The sequence below is a fragment of the Tubulanus polymorphus genome, chromosome 10 (assembly GCF_964204645.1).
Source record: "Tubulanus polymorphus chromosome 10, tnTubPoly1.2, whole genome shotgun sequence".
NCBI lineage: Eukaryota > Metazoa > Nemertea > Palaeonemertea > Tubulaniformes > Tubulanidae > Tubulanus > Tubulanus polymorphus.
In genome coordinates, this window is record NC_134034.1 from 6,115,838 (window position 1) to 6,136,080 (window position 20,243).

General features: G+C 39.9%; 1 protein-coding gene across 6 annotated transcripts in view; it reads left to right on the forward strand.

Annotated features, from left to right (window-relative positions):
- The window catches only part of LOC141911956 (tyrosine-protein phosphatase non-receptor type 4-like), a 102,905-nt gene that overhangs the window by 49,263 nt on the left and 33,399 nt on the right, over positions 1–20,243 (forward strand). For all 6 annotated transcript variants that reach the window (XM_074803080.1, XM_074803081.1, XM_074803083.1 and 3 more), the window contains exon 14: positions 11,280–11,366. In XM_074803080.1, the coding sequence (XP_074659181.1) occupies positions 11,280–11,366 (87 nt within the window). The remainder of the gene's footprint in view (positions 1–11,279; positions 11,367–20,243) is intronic.

Below are 20,243 nucleotides of genomic sequence, written 5' to 3' on the forward strand. Positions count from 1 at the left end.
CACCAAAATTTCTATTTCTGGCTCAGTACGTCGTAAGGTATATGGCCACAACTAAAAGGTTTATATAAACAGTCAACAACAGATGTTCGTATCAATATCTGTTGAATGGAAAAAATTCGCCGAATAAATTCCATTCTATTGATTTAAAGCAAATCCAATTGTTTACAAATGATCTGGTATCGTCTTAAGAACAGCGGTAGTGAATAACTGACTGCTGATTGCCAATTCATTTGTCGCATAATCTTAAAAGCACTCAGATTGACCACAACTCAATTATCACCGAGTCTAAGAGTCTTGTGACACAATACTTGTTGCTGATTGGCTACAAAGATCTGAAGGCATCGTAGAAAATGGAACTTACCAACGGACTTTTGCTTTAGCAAAGTCCATTTTGTTATCACATATGAAACTTTCTTCCTTTGGTACAAAATAACTTCCAAACGAGGCTTAATTTCTCTTCTCTTTTAAACCATTCAATGCAGTAATAAAATCTCTAACCCTATTAAATTTCATCGGAATCCATTGCTTATTTATCAATTCAGTTATTTACTTGTTGTTGGAACTACATTTTGTTTCGGAAGAACACATGCCTTGTAACTATATTTATGCTTCACACACGTGTTACATATACTCGCCGCTATGTGGTTTATTGATCTCTCCATGAATATGAAAAGCTCGTCTTGTGTGTGACCTAGTTAAAGTTTTCTTGGAAACTGCAAATGATTCAACTGCCAGGGTTCGTGCCGGGTGACCATGAAAAGCAGTGAATTATGTAGAAGGACAGTGAAATTGGGAAAGGGGAAGTGAATCTTGGAAATTGTTCAACTTCTGAAATAGATTGTTTAACAAACTTCACACAGTGTATGAAATAAATGAAATCGTCACACCATGAACATGGAGAGTGTCTATTTGTGTCAGTAGGGAAAACCCACTTCCATGTATATATTTTATGATGAATCATGCAGTTGTGTATGATTACAACATGTATAGTGTTCACGGTGATCGTGTCAATGGACAGATTTTCATAAACACTTCTTGATTCAATCAAGGGAGGGGGCATCTTAGGCTTTTTTGATTACTTGGAGCACGGATTCTCTGAAATTCTGCCAAAAACTTCATGCCGAAGATAGGTATGCATTTCCATTCATGATTCAGAAAAAGAAATTTTTTCTCTTGATATTTTCCATCCTTATTTTCGATCTAACTATCTGTACAAAGTCAGTTTTCTCTCATCATTTGAATTCAATCCAATAGAGTTTTCACCCTCTTTCATTTCTTCTGCTTAATCTCTAGACTACCAATGTTTAATTTTGATGCTGATTAAACATACACTCATGTAAATTTAGGTAAGTCCATATTAAGAATTTTGTTTCCTTCTCTATTCTTACGATTCGGCTTATGACTGGTCTACAATTAATCCGTCGCAGTCGTTAGTAAACGCTTGTCGAAAAGGTTCCCCATTGAAAAATCGCAGACTCGCCTCCTTCCAATCCGACGATCTGATCGGATCATAAGGTGACCTCAACTTAGCTTGAGATTTTTCAAAATGGCGTTAATATGCATGGCCAACAAACTGAAACAAGAAAACAAACTCTGAAGTTTATGGATGCCTTGAAAAATAACACATCTATTGCTTAATATTGTCGACAATAAATATGATATGATATAAAAATCATAGGAATCATTAAAGTTATTTTGGATGCAACCAGTCTAGTCCCGATATATTGATGACGTAGTGCACATCCTCTCAAAAATAACGTATTAATTAAGCCTACCCTTTCCTTAACTTGACTTCCCTCTCCTCGAGCCAATTTTCCTGGTCCCAGTTTTCGAATAAGGTGAGGTTTACTGTAGAGCAGAACAAATTTAATGACCAATTTAAATTTGTTTTCACCTACAGAAAACTGACCATTTCTTTGTCAAATACTTGTCAATTTTAAACAAATTTTGTCTTAGACCATATGGACCTCGGGGTCCTCTGGTTTTGTAGATATTTATTTAATCGTCAGTAAATTCAGGTGCTCATGCGATCAGTGTAGGCCCTAAATATTTCATCAAACTTAGAATATACAATTATTACACAAAGATTTCTTTCATGCAAAATGTAAGAACTAATTTCTGTGAACCAATACTCCATCAATGTTAATACGCACTTATTTAATGTAATCGTCGAGCTAACCCCCATTGTAACTTGATAAAGTCGTCTCTCACGCTGAGATTAGAATTTATGTCGAATTACATGTCCTCAATGGTGCATCTTGAGTTATGAAGTATTAGGTATCATATTGTTTGAATTAAATCTTGAAACAACAGGTCAGCGAAATGGGATTCAATTTTATTTCTTCAGCAGAAAAATCAAATTTTATTGAATTTTTTTTGGCATGAATCATAGATACGTAGTAACTAAAGCAAAAACAAATAGACCATAAGTCTGTGATCCTGCCTGTTAATAATGCACATTTTAGTAGATATAGCCATTAATCGAGATTAATGCAGTACCAAAGCATAATCTACCAATGCTTTAGGACCTTTAGTTTCAGCCTATGTTCACCTGAGGGCAGCAACTTCTTGTGTTCTTATGATAATCTGATTATATGTGTATGTCACATAAATAAATAAAAGTAAATAGAATAAATAAATAAATATTGAATGCCTGATTAACCATATTTCCATTTATATAAGGACCTATGAATATTTTGCCAAAAATGATTTCGGGGTGGGCACTCACTTGAAATGAGGGAAAATCAGGGAATTTCCTCTTCTAAGAAAAAAGTCGGGGTATAATCGGGGAATATTGTAAAAAAGCTGAAAATTAGGGAAAAGTCAGGGAAATTTGTTGAGATTGCTAGATCACACATGAAATCAAACAGGTTTCGTCTATGTCTTACGACTGTTTTAATTGATTGGATTCTTAGCAGATTAAGTCAGGGAAAACAACGTGCTTGTCAGGGAATAGTAAAAAAAAAAGAAGTCAAATAAAAGTGACCACCCTGGATTTGTCTATGGAGATGCTGAATTGGAAACTTAATAAGAAAGTTTAAGGAATTGCTCATAGTCCTTGATAATTCATAATGGGAAATTTTTCACGTATTCTTTCTATTTCTATTTGAAACCTCAATCATTATGAATAAAACTTTTATAACTGAAGGGGGTCTCATATTGCCAAAAAATTTAGGTGGAATTTTGTATGTAGTAATACAGTCCAAGTTGTCAATGTAAAACGTGGCATGCTGGTGCCCTGGCTTGTAATCATAAGACAAGTTACGTATGTCTAACTAAGCTACTAACGTAGAAGTTTGTGTTATCATTGCTGGATAGTGGTATTTTAAGTTTGGTATACACCACCGCTCAGCCACTGGTGCACCATATACTCTACACTACATACATACATACGTACATATGATTGATAGTAGGCCTATACCTTCTCGGAGATATGTAGGTTTTTGTATTTAAAGGATATTAAAATGACGGGTACTCGATGAAAGAGTCTATTCAAACTTTTCGTCTAATGTATAAATGTTGTTGGGTGGTAAGTAATTGAAATATCTTGTTGATCAACATGAGACTTATTATTTCTATTTAGGGTTGTAGTTCATCTTTAGGTTCCATGGAAACATGTTACATGCTTATTACACTAAACACCAAAATGAATTATCTCAAGAAATATAGGACTTAAATTCATTGATTTAGAGTAGAAGAAATACATTCAGACTAAGCAGAAACAGTGAATGAGATTGATTTATTTACTTTGTTGTGGTATCTGTTATACAGAATGTAATTAAAGTGATTTTCACTTGAGAAACATTTAAAATGAATGAACTGTGAACAAGTCTTCTCAGTGACATAGGGAAAACAAGATATACAAGGTCGCAAAATCGCATTCTAGAGTGTATGAATATTATGAATGTGATGTGATCGTTGTGCGTAGAAACTGGGTACTCCCCCTACTGAAGACATCCTGCGTCTGTGGAGGCCACAAAAAACTGAATTATATAGGTACCAAGCAAAACAGTTGTTTAGAAAAATATGAATATCCCCAATCGGGAGGCAAAACTTTGATCTGCGGTGTGTCACTGCATGAACTGAGCTATAGCGACTTAATACATACAGAAATGCTGAGATGTTCTTATCCACTATTGCCGCAGATGCCTGATAAACCCTTACTATCAGGCTATAAACATCTTTAATTTGGATGCACTGAAAAATCCACCATTGTGGTTAATCATAGCATGTTGTTTACTATGGCCTGTTGTTGTTATGTATAGATTGCAGCACTTTATTCGGTCCTGCAATAATAGGACAGGGCAATAGACTATGATTTGGAAAGATCAACTTCATGAAGATTTATTGCTTCCAAATGTGAGAAAAAATTAAATTGAAATAATTCAATTATGTTAATTATTCAATTCAAGTCAAATTCTTGGAATTCATGGCTATAATTTTACTGTGTTGTATCAAATATGCTTAATTTGTCCGTGCTGAATAGCCCACCGCTATGATGGATCGTGGCCTGATCTCGCCATCATGGATAAATGGCTGCATCGGTTTTATTCCGCAATCATACGTTGGAGCTTCGGACTACGATTTGGACAAATCAATTCACCAAGGTTCATTGCTTTATGTTTGAATAGAAAAGATATTTATTTACTGCCGGTTATTCCCTGACACATTTGTGTCTAATAATGTTAATAATGTGATATCCTAATCATTTCATTTGCTTGAGTTTTTATCTATTCAGGTATTAACCTTTGTATATTAAGTTATTGGTTATTCATGAAAAACTAAAGAGATCAATTCAACTAGGTTCCTACTACCTACAAAGGGGAATTTCTCAGGATTTCACTGACACAGTAAACATAGTTTTACTTCCCTGAAACTTCATTATTAAATGCCAAGTGAAATACTTAGTAAACCATTTTCTGCTAGATTTATAGCCATCGTTTAGTACATAATTTGTGATACAATGTCTGCATGTGAAGTAAACTGTATTAATGGATTTCAGAGAAGATTCATTAGACTTTCATTTTGCATTTGTCATCAATTGAGGTTATGATATGATAGCTAGCTGCAAATGTGTCTGGTAACTGCTCTTCGCGTATTCTAGGGCTGTCATTCGATTTAGTTGTCTGTTTAGAGACAGGTAGGCATAAAAAATCTACAATTATCTGTTTAGAGGTGAATGAAAACGAAGTCATATCTCAGTATTAATCTTTTGTTCTTAAATGGTTTATAATTTCATTTGTCCTATATGAATATGCACTTTATTCTGTGATATCGATATGGGGTATAGCCCCACAACTCAGGTATAATCTGTCGATTTCGACTCAGGCTTGCCTGACTGTACGAACATAGGCCTACAGTGAATCATTTGTTCAACCATGTTAATGTCAAAATAACATTTTGTGATGAATATCATTCTTCTCAAACTCAGTACCAGGTAGCCATAGATAAATAGTTTATAAAACATTGCAATTTTTGATAGTTTTTGCCATTAGACAATTTGTACTATGTAATCATTGCCTGTTTGTCCGTTAATCAGTTCCAAAGTTGCCCATGACATTTTCTATTATTGTGATTAGTTTCAAGGTAATTGGTAAATATGTTCAACGTAGGGCACTGAATATTGAAACTGCCAGATTGTCAAACGTTTGACCAATTTGGCATGGTAGCCCTGTACCCCTAATTCTCTCAAGTTAAACTATAGCCTGGGTACCATTATAAAATAAATCTTGAATTTTAGTGATGAAAGCATGTGTTAAAACCAAATACGAATTTGTTTCCTAACGTTGTAAAATATACATGCCTTGGCTCCTTTCAAAAACAATAGAATTATGAAATGTGGTTGTTGAAAAATACATTCATACATAGAATATCTCATTTTTGAACAAATCTATGTACGTAGTACTTTGGTAGCGCAAGTATACAATTTGCACGTTTGCTAATACTTAACAACTTCTGTAATAAACAGTGTACTGATGTTTCATCGTAATTCAACACATCAGTTCCATGTTGAACTGATAGATGGTACCACTGAATTATATACCCTACACTATCAACGTGCTTTCCAGAGTCCTACTATTAAACATGCATCTGACTGGGTTATGGATGTTCATAAGTCCTGAAAAATATATTTATGTAATAATCAACTGCTGTCTCTATTGAGAATATGATATTAGGTACAAAATATTTGCATTTTGCTATACCCCTGCAGTAAAAACTTATGGTCACCTCAGGGGCTCAATTCATAAAAAAGCAAAAATATATTGTTTCATATTTTTCAGCATTTATGCCACCATGCAATAATATCTTAACTGTATTCTACTGTGTTAATTTTGTCATACGTCTGTCCATTGAATGAAGTGCCACTACATAGTAGGCCTACGCTCAGAATATGATGGGCAATTTTTTTCCTGGCCTCATTTTCAAGAAGCACATAACCTTACGACTCAACATTGCCGCTCTCTGTGGTTCTGCTTTTCGATTTCTAAAATCAAGAAATGAGACAATTTTTTTCTCACTCATAGTTTATGATGGCAAAAATGTATAAATTGGCGTTGCAGTATGCAAATGTATATATTGGTTTTGAAATATATGGCAAGCATCATAGGCGCAAACTGAAGCAAAAGATAGATCTTCACTAAGAAACTAAGGCGTCTCCACCACCCCTTTTAGTGGATGATCATATGTTCTATCGGTATAGATACTTTGAAACTCATTAATTGTTTGGGTTTACTTCAAGTTTTTTCAATTCTTGGCTATAATGCATAAATAGGTTGACATAGCTCGAGGTGTATTATACACAGACATTTCACCTCACCTGTGTTGGCATAAATCGTCCTTGAGAGATTCTAGTTTTCTTCCAATTCAACACCCTTCTAGAGTTGGTGGGACCAAACCATGATTATTGCATCATGTATTTCATATCCATGGCTATGTACATAGATTGCCTTGTGAACTGCCATTGATATGGCTCCCATGTCTTTTTGATATTTAAAGGGGAACTGCAAACATGTTTGAATGGAGGATTAAATTGCACATATGTTCTCATAAAAAATGTTGTCACACACAACACACGACTCAGTTATGCATTACTTGTAGTAGCACATGGTGCATTCATTATGCATTGTCTAGAGTTACGTACCATCAATAATACTTCCATAGTATACCACCATAACGGGTGAAACAATCCATAATCGGATGAAGGCTACAGGCAAAATAAGTTTTGTAGTGATATACTTTTCAGTGAAGATTTTGACAGTATAGCAGGATGGAAAGAGTAGCATTATGTTTATTCCAAATTTAATGCAACTTTAATCTTTGTCAATATCATAATCAGACTGCTACATATTTGCAATGAAATTATTGAAACTGACAGAACATGACAGGGTCTATTATCTTAGTTAATACAACATCACAGGGTATGAAATGCACTCTGTAAAAAAGCTACTTGAACTGGAGCCTGTGTGTATGATAACACTGGTCAGTAGTATGTACTGAGAACCACTTACTGCTCAGTGTCATTCAGTCAAAAATCGTGTTTTGTCTGTCTATGCAGAAAAATCATTGAACAACCGAATTAGTGACACAAGCATACACATTATAATTACACTTGAATGTCGCAGGTCTATTGACCTCCTAGACGTGACACATTAGTCTGGCAGTGATAGCGTGTGTGTTGTAGTACTGCTATTATTTTGCAGGTCTCTTGGTGACTATGCACTGTATGTTCGTACGAATAGTGTTCAAGGAATGTGCATTTGATCATTCAAGAAATTGTAAAAACAGGCTTAGGACCTACTGGAATATTTTCTTGCGAGTACTTAGGATTTCATACACCTTGATTACTTTCTTGAAGCTGTTACATGGTGTGGATTACTTAAAACTGAGTACAGTGATTGGTTAAATGTTGTGACAGCTTTTGATAGCTGCTGAACATTCAGCATATACTTAGATGATTGCAGCAACTGAAATTCAAACGATTTGATATAACATATGCTAGCATGGATGAAAAAGTTTCTTTCCGTCTAATACGCTTGAGTGAGCTTTATATTTATGGACTGCGCATACTCGTACAACATCTAAACAAGTCTATAATGTTTTTATGCTCTTGGACTGCTCAGTGTGATATCAATTTTAGCTAGATATAAAAATGTTTTTCCTTGTTGCAATTTTAAGTACTATTATGTAGCCTGTATTTCAATTGCATATGCAGTGTAGAAATACCATTGACACAGATTTCTGTACACAATGTTAGGGGTTTAGAAACAGGATCATTTGCTTAATAGTAAATGATTGAAATACTTGATATTGAATTTGAATTCTTCTGAGAAAATTCATTTGTTTACATGACACATATGACATAGTTTTCTGTAAATTATTTCTTCACTATTTTAGCAAATTGCTGGGGCAATATGAAACCCAATCAATGGCTTGTAAAATAACTCAACATAGATTTTTAATCATACTTCCTTTGTATAAGGTTAGGCCTACATGAAAGGTAGTGCAATACCTCATTAAATCATAGTGCAGGCGAGTAGAATTAGAAGCGTACAGCAAGCATTCTTCCTCACTACCTGAGAATATAGTTTCATTTTTCATCAAGTGACCTATCGGAATGCACCATTCAAATTATCATATTTGGTGATTATTCTTAACAGAAGATGGATTTACCCAAATTTAAACCGCAAAGCAATACTGGCCAATTTGAGAATGCTGTATGGCAAATGGTGCTTGGGCAGTGTAGAACTAAATCACAGCCTTTTGTATCAACTGCAGCAAATGAATGGACTACAACATTTTCACAGGCTGTGACCAGTACTGCACAAGAAATGGTACAAACTCCGGGTAAAATTTCTAACACTAGCACTACTAGTGGTAAGAGATATAATCGAGATCCAAAAATGGGCATTGTTTTGCAAGGACAACAATCTCAGACATATTCTCAAAGTGCTGATTTAATATCAACATCCAGGTCAAACACATCTATGAAAACCGGTGATAATGTTATGAAAAAACTCTCACCAGCAAATCGAAGAACGCGTACATCATCAAGTTTTAGTTATGGAAGTTTTGCGAGTGGCCTTTCATCTTCAGTGGCCATCAAAGCAGCTGCTCCATCTGGAACTTCATCATGTGACCGCATTTTTGATAACCACTGCTCGGAAGTTCCACCACGATTGGTGAAGTCAAACTACCCTGAATCGTTTACATGTGCGATAAGTGATAGCTGTGCGGATAGGAATCAAAATGTTGTTCAGCGTAGAGACTCATTTAAATGTGCATGGATGGGTGATTCTCAAAATCATATCGTGGCAGGAAACCTTAAAGTGTTAAAGAGCCACCGGAAATATAGACAAAAAACGATCAGTCCAGTAAAACGCTTCTTCAACGCCTGGTCTGATAAGAATAAAAACAATCCTATTGAAAATCAGAATCATGCCAATCCTGTTAGTGTTACCCCGATCTCACAGCAGAATATCAAAGAGAATTTACGTGATTGGATGAGCCGTAGCCAATCAGGACAAATCTTGTGTTCATCTTCGTCAGTAAATTCTACTAAACAAGGAATATACACATCACCATCATGGACAGGTCATTCAACTACATTGGTGACTTCTAAAACAAAATCTAGTGCAGAAGTCCAAGCTGGATCAAATAGCGCCAATTATACAAAGACAGTGGCACCACCTAAATGCAGAATACCATTGTCTCGATCACAAAGTGTTAGAATGTTTATTTCACCTTGTTCAGTAGCGATGCCATCTGCTATTCAGGATACTGGAGTCCTGCACAATTCTAGCAATCCTTCAAAATCCAAGAATCTCAATAAATCGAATGTGAAATGTGAGCTGGCAAACATAGAATCAAAAAAACCAGATATAGAACTCTCAATCGACAGTTTAAAAAAGTTTGATACTGCTGAATTGGTATCGGTTGGTGATAATGATAACAAATCAATTCAAGGAGAAAATAAAAAACCATCTGCACCAGACTTGTTACCTGCATTGAGAGGCTGGTCACCGCGTACGTTGAGACGCATTCGTCAGTCAGTAGGTGATAGGAAAGTTTTATCAGATAGTGCGGTGATGTTGGGGTGCTCAGATTGGAGCGAGTTTCAGAAAAAAGCTGGCATTCGTCGATGTAAATCAATGTTCATACCAGCACAATCATCATCGGATCTCAATCTTATTACTCAGGTATTGAAGTTGATAACATCTAATTTCAAAAATGATGCTTTTTAAAATGATGCTATTTGGAGCATTACTCTCAAGAGTGCCCTAAAAGCCCCTTAGTTTGGTTTCTAATAATCTAAAGGCTTTAGTTTATAATATAACAACCAGTGTACAGTCTGAGCAGGTCATTCTAATGCCTTAGTTCAGAATTGGATTTGTACATATGTATTCTCGGTGTTAAAAGTGTAACGGATCCATGACATTAACTGTCATTCTGTGACTTGTGACCAGTTTAGTGTTACAGATCCAGTGAAAACATCCAATTTTCAACAGATCTGTTGCACTATCCCAAAATCTTAAATACCCTGTCTTGATTCAGTCAAAGTTAAGAATTATCCTTGATAACATTTTTCATCCTCAATATATAAGGATAGGATGTTGGGAAATTTAGAATTTCCTTCCCTCAGGTGTGGTTGATGCATTTACATATTTACATTCTCATTACTAACCAGTGAAAGGAAAGTGTAACACCTTAATGAGTTCACAGTTCAGAACTCTGCCAAAGAATATTCATACTAGATTGAAAAAGTGCTTGTTTTTGTAGCGACCTCTTATTAGTCCTGAGTGCAAAATTATTTTGTTGATATCCAGGAGTCAGGGTGATATCACAGAGTCAAATCTGTACCATGGTGAAGCTTTTCAAAGTAGAATGATGAATTTGAATTGAGTCATAGACATTTCTAACCATCCAACAATTTAGACTGTCACATTCCATTGCTCTTGATCCAGTATAACTGGCATAATTTGAGTTCTTGGACAGTTTAAATTCAAAGAGGTTACTGAACTTGTTGCTGACATTAATCAAAGACAAATAAAGAAAGGATTACAACGGACATGGATTCAGTGTTGATCACCATGAAAGAAGTGGATTATTAACTTAAGAATTAATGTCTTAAGAAAGATAGCATTTGGATTATATGATGACAAACGGAGGCTCACCCTATTATTGATTTTTAGTGTTGATATTCAATTTTTTCTCAATGCAGATTTTACTCACGACAGAGTTTGTTTCAACATCATCGATAAAGATCAAATTATTTCTTTCAGCCTAATGGGGGTGCCATACATCATGATTCAGTTGTCACAATAAGAATGAAGCCTGACGAACAAGGACGGTTTGGCTTCAATGTCAAGGTTAGTATTGTTGTGTTAAAAAGTATTTTTCGAAATGACGTACATTCAATTTATTATGTCAACTCGTGTAAATACTTCTTATGGTATGATCATATTTTAGATAAAATGCACCACGTTTGGTATTATATATCCTCGGTGCTCTATATGTACAGGGTGGCGACAAATAATGTTTTTTTTTTCAATTCTCTGATAAGGGAAATTACGGTTTTGATTAGGCCCATCTGGTTCATCACGATTGCAGAGTACGTTAACTTCGATTAACCACTTGAGAACTGGGGTCTAGAATTTCTGTCGGGTTTTCTATATACCTATTTACCACCAAATTGCCGGTCGCTGCGCTCTGTTGAATTTGACTAGTCATAATCATCTTAAGGGAAAATCTGTAACCACTGCGGAAAATATCGAGGTGGTCAAAGAAATTAATAGTATCGGTACGACCAAACTATGTAATGTTTGTAATTTGAGGACCACACTAAATATTTCTTCATTTCATCTTATCAGTTCAGAAAATCGCTAAAGCCCCCTGGGATTCTAGAGTTAAATGTGACCTGGTACTCAAGTGGCTTGAATTGTTGTCTTAAATTTGACTAGTGATAATCATCAGAAAAGAAAATCTGTAATGACTCCCGAAAATATCTAGATGGTCATAGAAATTAATAGTATTAGTGTGACCAAACCATGAAAGTGATATTATCTGTTCTACTGTTTTTCATGTGTGAAGGGACTCATTTGATACATTGGTATCGGGGTGCGTCAATGTGAGACGTGATTTGGATAAACATGATTTGCTAATTAACCAGAAATTGCTGATAAAAGTCTGACAAAATTTGCCTGACAGACCCTGTATATCATGATGCTTTGACAACGGCAGCCCTTGGGGGCTGTCTATTGCAACAGCTTTTCACCAAAAATAAAATGCCATCAGCGAAACTAACTGCTTGAAGCCCACGGCCAAATCACTGGTAGTAATAAATTAATTTGTACTCGATTTGATTCTCATGATGAGGAGAAACTCGCAGCTGACCCCTGGAACGACGATGTAGTGACACACATCGATTCGTCGATGTTTACGGCTCAACAGTGCTTTTAAAATCTTAAGTAGTAAATTTCCAGTGTATCGGTAATATGATTTGATGAGGAAAATGGGCTATTGTTAAAATTAGTTTTTAAAAACCACGACTGAATGTGCAATCTTTGGGTAATAAATTTGTTAATTTATGCTTGAATTGATAATCGACGTGACAAGAAACGTGCGGTAGATTTCGGAAAGACGACTTAGAAAAACATGTGGGCTCTTTGAATGGGGTTCAATTTTCGATGTTTACGGCCCAATAGTGCTTTTGTAACGTTGATTCTTCAAAATATGCATGGAGTATTTCGGGGATGAAAATCTTCCGACCATAGACGGATTTCCGACTTTCTCTTATTTTCTTCATTCCTGAGATCAGTGTAAATCGCCTCAATCACGCACGTCACATCGGAGCGCTCCGTAGTTAGGAGTGCTCCTTAAGACAATTTTTGGCAGTAGTTAGCACATTTGTGGAGTCGGAGAAACCAATATGGCGTCTCATTCGAAAAGCGGCACTAATTCAGAATATATTCCGACTTTTTCAATATGGGCCGTTTTCATCCCTGGTATTTGTAGATCGAAGTGAGCTGAATGATATCAGACGGATTGTATCGGCAACAGCGGTAATGTAAAAAAGCCTATGCACTTTTGACAAAAAAGTGTGGAAAAAAATAATAATAATAATAATAATGATAATAATAATCATGCGAATATCAATAGGGTTTTCTGTGAAGAAACAGAAAACCCTAACGATTGAGGAAATGTTGGGTAGACTATTTTATCCACGTATGAACCTCTGGAGGTGTGTTAGAGAAAACCTCCTCCAGTTAGCGCCTGGGCTAAATATTTTTGGGCCAGCCGTAGGCTGAGCCTATTACTATACAAATGGAGCGAATTTAAATGACATGGTTTCCAGAGCAAAGGCTCTTTGACGGTGCAACTGACCATATATTCATACAAATCATTCATTAAAGCATTATCCATTCTCCCAATCCTATGAAGCTGAATTTTGAAAAAAGGGCCTTGTTAAAATTTAAAATCTGAATGCAAAGATATCTGTATTAAAGAAAAAAGCAAAGACTCCTCTATGATTGGCTTAGCCACAGAGATCAGCAGGTGTTCATGTGAACCCGCAGTTTTGTCTAAGTGTTATACTTTCGGTTATATTTTAAGGTTTAAGATTGTATTTCAAGATCGATTTCTGTGAAATCTTCAGTTGATTTGGTTTTTGGGAGAAATATATTTCCGTCAAGTACTGTACCCTTTCCTATGGTTTTTGCCAATATTTTCTAAATTTGGATTGATCGCCAATGGTTTTTCTATACGACCCGGCCCTGCGGTATTGCATTTAGCCACCTGCGAAATCAGCCATCTTTTTTCTTGGCGTTCTCGCAGTAGAACGCGTTGGATTTTTTCGCTGTAAAAATCTGGGAATTAGGATATTAGAGAGTTTTCACTCTCATAACGGTGAGTCCGTTCGGTTTGGGGGTTATCCCTGGTTTCTATTTTTCCGTAAGAATTTTATTTACAAATATAATTTGATTGAATTGAATTGTTTTGATTTGTAACAGGATAATTAAATTATGCCACCCCCTCCCAAGGGTCAGCATCGTGGCGGGGAGGGATGCGGGTATTTGTTTGGCGCCTGGGACAACCACGATTCATGTGCGTCGTGCAGGCGCAAATCCGGTCAAATATGTGCAAGGAGCAATCCTTGCAAGATTTGCGACGTGTGGTCAGAGGACCTTTGGCTTCGGGCCGATAAGGCTCTTAAACTAAGAGTTCACCGGTTTCGGCCGGTTCAGACTACATGTTCTGAACCGAGCGCGCGCCGCGGTAGTCGCGAACGGCCCGCACCGGTTTGGTCGGTACCGGTCCGGGTTGGGCATCGGTCCGGTTCGGGCACCGGTCCGGTCCAGACGTCCTCCGGTTCAAAACATCTGGTACGTTCATCGTCTGATTCTGATCGTTGCTCCGGGGATAGAGCTCGCTCTCCCACTAGATTTAGACGCCGTGAGCGTAATAAACGAGCAAGATCTCCTCGCAGATCAAGGTTTGATCGCGAGAGGGACTACGATCGTTATTGTCGGAAGTTTCGCTGTCGGTCTTCTCATCGTTCGTCGACGTCGGTTAGCGATGAAAGCGATTCTTCTACTAGTAGGTCGCGATCCCGTTCGAGGGACCGTCACCGAAGTCGGCATGATCGTCGGGATACCGGAAAATACCTGACTCAGAAGGATTTCCATGTATTTGAGGAGAAAATTTTAAACTTGTTATCTTCGTCGCAACAAGTCGCTGCAACCTCTACAACAGGTAAGCCTATTCCTGATTGTCCGGTTAGAAGTTCGCCAGCCCACTCAGTTCTTCGGAATTCTGACTCTGAATTCCTGGATGCTGCGGTAGGGTCTGATTTCAATGAGGATCCGGTCCCAGAAGCGGCAATTCCTTCTGGGGTCGTTCCTGTCGCGAGCAATTGTGGGTTGCCCCAGGCGATGGGGGCTTCCCTGGCTCGCAATGTATCTCCGTCCCGTTCAGTTTTATCCGAACCAGCGGGGGACATGCCATTTAGAGCGATGATAAGTGAGTTCTTTGTCACAACTCGCGCTAAGCCCACAGCAGCTCCTCTGGTCGGTGAGTCAATGGAAGCTTATCGCCCTCCGGACTCCGATCTTAACGTTTTACGGGAATCGTCAGCGGTTTCGAGAGAATGGGCTCGATTGGATACGCAATTATGGGGTGAATGTCGGCCTGGAATATTTTCATTTCCCTCTCCAGAACGGGGTATGAAATCTGGGAAATATTTTAGTTCTACCGATCCACCTATAGGCGCATTTCGCTCGGCGTATTACGCAACTCCAGGTGCTGTGGATCACAGTCATAACTGCCTGGATGCTGATTATACTTTGATCAGCCCGGATACTGTTACAGCACAGTCGGGTATTCGTTTGCCTAAGTCCGGTTTGGTGGCCATGACGTCAATCCTGGACAATCTTACCAGGTTTGTTCGTTTCAAGATATGGCACTTAAGGTGTTGACGGGTGAGCTTCGCGAGACTCACGCCGCCGTTCATGCGGGCTCCGACCCAGAGTCAGTTGCCCTAAAACTGGAGGGAATGGACCGGATTATCCAATCTTTGGCTCGGTCTGTTTCGCATGTAATTCCGTTGTCGGTTCGGGGTCAGGCTAATCTTGTGTTAGCCTCCCGTCAGTCAGTGATGGACTCCAGTTCCAAAACTCGTCTACCGGATATGGTGTCCAATGCTTTGCTGAGAGCCCCATTGGGGACGTCTTCACGTCTTATCTCCGGTTGGTGCGCTCCGGTTTCCGCAGAGCTGAGGAAGATTCGGATGGTTCAGGCCAAGTCCAACCCCCGAACTCCGTGGAAAAAGCGTTCTGGTCCGACGCCGGCGGCGCAAGGTTCGGCACGGACGCAAACAGGACCATCTCAAACTTCAGCGCTTTCTCAGGCGGCTTCGGATGCCGGTTGGAGAACTAGCGCACAACTTCAACAATTGTGTCAAGCCTCGTCCGGTCGTAACAGTTCCGGTTCGTATCGAGGCAAAGGGAAGGCTCCAAAAAGGGGCTCTTTCTTTCGGAAAAACTCGAAATGAATTCTTGGGACCAGTGGGAGGTTGTCTGCAGCAGGCAGCAACCCACTGGTCCGACCTCTTTGGAGACGGTTGGCCCTCCCGGGTCGTCTCTCGTGGCTACCGTCTCCGTTTCCTAAGGCAACCGCGCCTGATGAGGTCACCTCCCGACATGCGGCCAAAACCAGGTCAGGAGAACTTTATCTCTCCGGCTCTCAAGGAATTGGCCGAGAAGGGAGCGATAGAACCAGTTTGCAACGAAACTTCTCCCGGCTGGTTTTCTCGAATATTCATGGTACCAAAGGCCACAGGGGGTCAACGGACAGTGATAGATCTGTCATCCCTCAATCGGCACCTAGACATTCCAAGGTTCCAGATGACCAAGCCCAAGGACGTGATTCAAGGGCTCCATCCGGGTCAATGGGCGGCTTCATTGGACCTGAAAGATGCTTACTTTCAGGTTCCAATTCACCCAAAATCTCGGAGATTTTTCAGGATAAAGTGGAAAGGCATTTGGCCTCAGTACGGCCCCGTGGGTTTTCACCAAGTTGGTCAAGTCAGTTCAGAAGGTACTTCAGTCAAGGGGTGTTCGACTTTTCGTTTACCTCGACGACTGGTTAATAGTCGCGAATTCGGCTCAGGAATGTCGGGAGGCAATGACCTCAGTCTTGGACTTAGTCCATCAGCTAGGGTTCCGCGTAAACAGGGAAAAATCTCAGTTGACGCCGGCCCAACAGTTCACTTATCTCGGCATGGACTTCGATCTCCAAATCGGCGAAGTCTTTCCGTCTATGGTTCGAGTAGCCAAACTTCAAGAAGCTGTAGCGGGAGTGTCCACAACCCCGAGAACAGCTCGTTACTGGTCATGGCTCCTAGGCTCCATCAGCTCCATGGGTCTGGTGGTGCCCTTAGGCCGCCTCAGAAGCAGGCGCTTGCAACAATATTGGAAGGTCTTCTGGTCTCAGTCGAAGGGCAACTGGGAGGCCTTGATTCCCGTACCTCCAACCGATCTAAGTCCGGATCTTCAGTGGTGGGCGGCAACTACGAATCTTCGGCTCAGGGTGTCACTAGCCCCGTTAGAGGCTCCAGTTCGTGTATTCACGGATGCCAGTCACCAAGGATGGGGGGCACATCTGGAGAACCGAGTCCGGGAGATGGTCTCGCTACGAGGCCACCAACCACATAGGGCCACCATGTTTGGTTAGCCACAGACAATTCAACAGTGAGGGCTTACCTTCAGAACCAAGGGGGCACTCACTCAGAAACCCTCACAGGTCTGTCGGCCAAAATTCTTCTTTGGTGCCAGTCAAAGGGCGTGTCCCTGACTGTGGCACATTTAGCAGGGAAAAGGAACGTGATGGCCGATGCTCTGTCTCGTCGAGGTCAGGCTATTGCGACAGAATGGGTTCTCCACCAAGAAGTAGCCGATCGGGTTCGGGGCATGTTTGGCAATCCGCTGCTGGATCTGTTTGCCACCCGGTTCAATCGGAGGTGTCCTCTGTTTGTGTCCCCGTTTCCAGACACGGAAGCGTGGGGGGTCGATGCCTTCTCTCTGGACTGGTCGGGGATGCATGCGTATGCGTTCCCGCCCACACCAGTCCTGCCGCGCTTACTGGATCAAATAGAGAGATCAGTCAATTGCAACATAGTTCTGGTAGCACCATGTTGGCCGGCTCAGAAATGGTTCCTACCACTTCTCAACCTACTGTGCGACAACCCCAGGATTCTTCCGAATTTCCCATCGCTTCTGTCTCAGGGGAACTTTCGGCATCATCCAAACAGCCAGTGGTTAAATCTGCTCGCCTGGCCATTGTCCAGCGATCCTTGTCAGCTTCAGGCTTTTCAGAACAGGCTGCCTCCTTTATCGCAGGATCTAAGCGGCCATCAACAAGTACCATTTACGATGCCAAATGGAGTCATTTTGCGGATTGGTGTGCTGCAGGGGAAATTGATCCATGCTCACCCTCTGTAGCTCAATTGGCAGATTTTTTACTGCACCTATTTGTAGTAAAAGGTTTGCAGGTCATAACTATTAAAGGTTACCGCTCCGCGATTTCTCATACATTGCGTGCTTCTGGATGGCCAAATGTAGCAGGGGATCATCGGATATCCCAGCTGGTTGCAGGGTTTTCTATTTCCCGGCCTCGGGTACCAAGGACAGCTCCACCATGGGATCTGTCTGTAATTTTGAAGAAGTTTATGGAGGCTCCATTTGAACCTCTTTCGGCAGCGTCATTTGCAAATTTGTCAAAAAAGACTGAATTTTTGCTGTTCTTGGCTTGCTCGGCCCGTCGCTCTGAGATTCATGTGCTTTCAGTCCGACAAGGTCATATTGTCTTTGGGCAAGCGAAGGAATTTGTTTCGCTGCGGCCTGCTTTGGAATTTTTGGCAAAGAACCAACGACCAGGCTCGGTTGGGCGTCAATGGCGAATTGAAGCCCTAAAACATCGAGTGGAACCGGGCATCCCGGACAGGACTTTATGTCCTGTGCGGGCGTTGTGTTTCTATTTAGATCGCTCTGCTTCACGGAGGGGCACGAGAGCGTTATTTATTCCGCTGCTGGATCACCTAAAGGGTGATATTTCGCGGGACACAGTGGCCCGATGGGTCTCTTCACTAATCAAGGACATTTTATTGAAGGAGAATCTTTCCTCGGAGGGAGTGGTTTCTCATCAAGTGAGGTCTATGGCTACTTCCTGCGCAGCCTTTTCGGGCGTTGGAGGAAGTCTGTCGGGCCGCCTTTTGGAATTCTCCATCGACATTCACGTCATTTTATTAACGGGATGTTTCAGGCCAGTTAGGCTCATTAGCTTCACTTGGTCCTGTTGTCATGGCTCAAGGTGTCCGTTCTTTCCGATCGGATCCTTTAGTGTAGAATATTTATGTTGCATTATCAGGATCACAGGGGGTGTATCCTTGTACATAGTTTGGGCTCATATCTGCAAGTATTAATTTCGCAAAATTCTGGGGGGGGCCCCTGAGCTGGACGGACTCACTGTGGCCAACCGGTCTTCCCTGTGCTACAGTGTTCCATTCCGTGCTTGGGTAAGTGCTCTCTTTTTCCCTCTTACCTTGCGTTTGAGCGGTGGTTTTTCTATCTACCTTTCCCACCATCCTTGTGCTAGGCTAGTCTAGCAAAAACCACAGGAAAGGGTACAGTACTCGACGGAAATATTACAATTTTTGGAACTAAAATTTGTATTTCCGAGTAGTACTTACCCTTTCCTATGGTGGGAATCCCGCCCACCTGCCCCGCATAGCTGTTTTTCTTGGTCTGCTATGACGTAAAAAGATGGCGGATTTCGCCGGTGGCTAAATGCAATACCGCAGGGCCGGGTCGTATAGAAAAACCATTGGCGATCAATCCAAATTTAGAAAATATTGGTAAAAACCATTGGACAAATTTTAGTTCCAAAAATTGTAATTTTAAGATGCACTTCAGAAAATGTCATTGACAATTATGCAGTTGTGGAAAAATAGCTTTTTCTCAAATCGGAGGGATGACCTTGATATGTTAATTAGCCATGTGCTCAAACTGCAAATTCAATCAAATTTTATTCTGCAAAAAATATCAAATCCAATTCAATTTTACTATATTGAACAAATGAAACATCAAATCCAATTCAATTTAGTTTTATTGATCAAATTTCAGAAAATTCTATTCTGTTCCGCATTCAAATCAATAAGACCAAGGGAAATGATTTATCTGAGGTATTTGTCTCTGCCAGCTCCAGTAGCTGTTTGTCCTGCAATTGTATTGTGTAAATTATAGGTATTGACTCAAATAACCCACAGAATTTGTAATTTGCCATTTTATGAAATGCTGACAGGCTGGCCATAGTGCCCCTTGGGGTTCTTTTTTATGTGCGCCAATTGGCTAAATGAACAAATGTATTGAAATCTAAAAAAGGGGCAATGAATCGTGATAAGTGTTAATTTATAGTAATAGATTGTTGAATTTCATTTTTATTAGGACGTTCGTTAGACGAACGTCCTTATGTGATCGGTTTGCCGGTTGATGACGCACTTCCGATTTGGTTGACAGCCGTTTAAGGTCGTTTTAAAGTTAGTTAGTTAGTTAGTTAGAGATTTCCTCAAATTCCGCATCAGAAATGGTGTCTTCAAGTTGGGATTGAATTTGGTTAAAAATAGTTGGTTAGTTTTTGCTGTGCCCTCTTGAAAAAATGCTCTTCACGCCGTTTATGTGACATCACACATCACG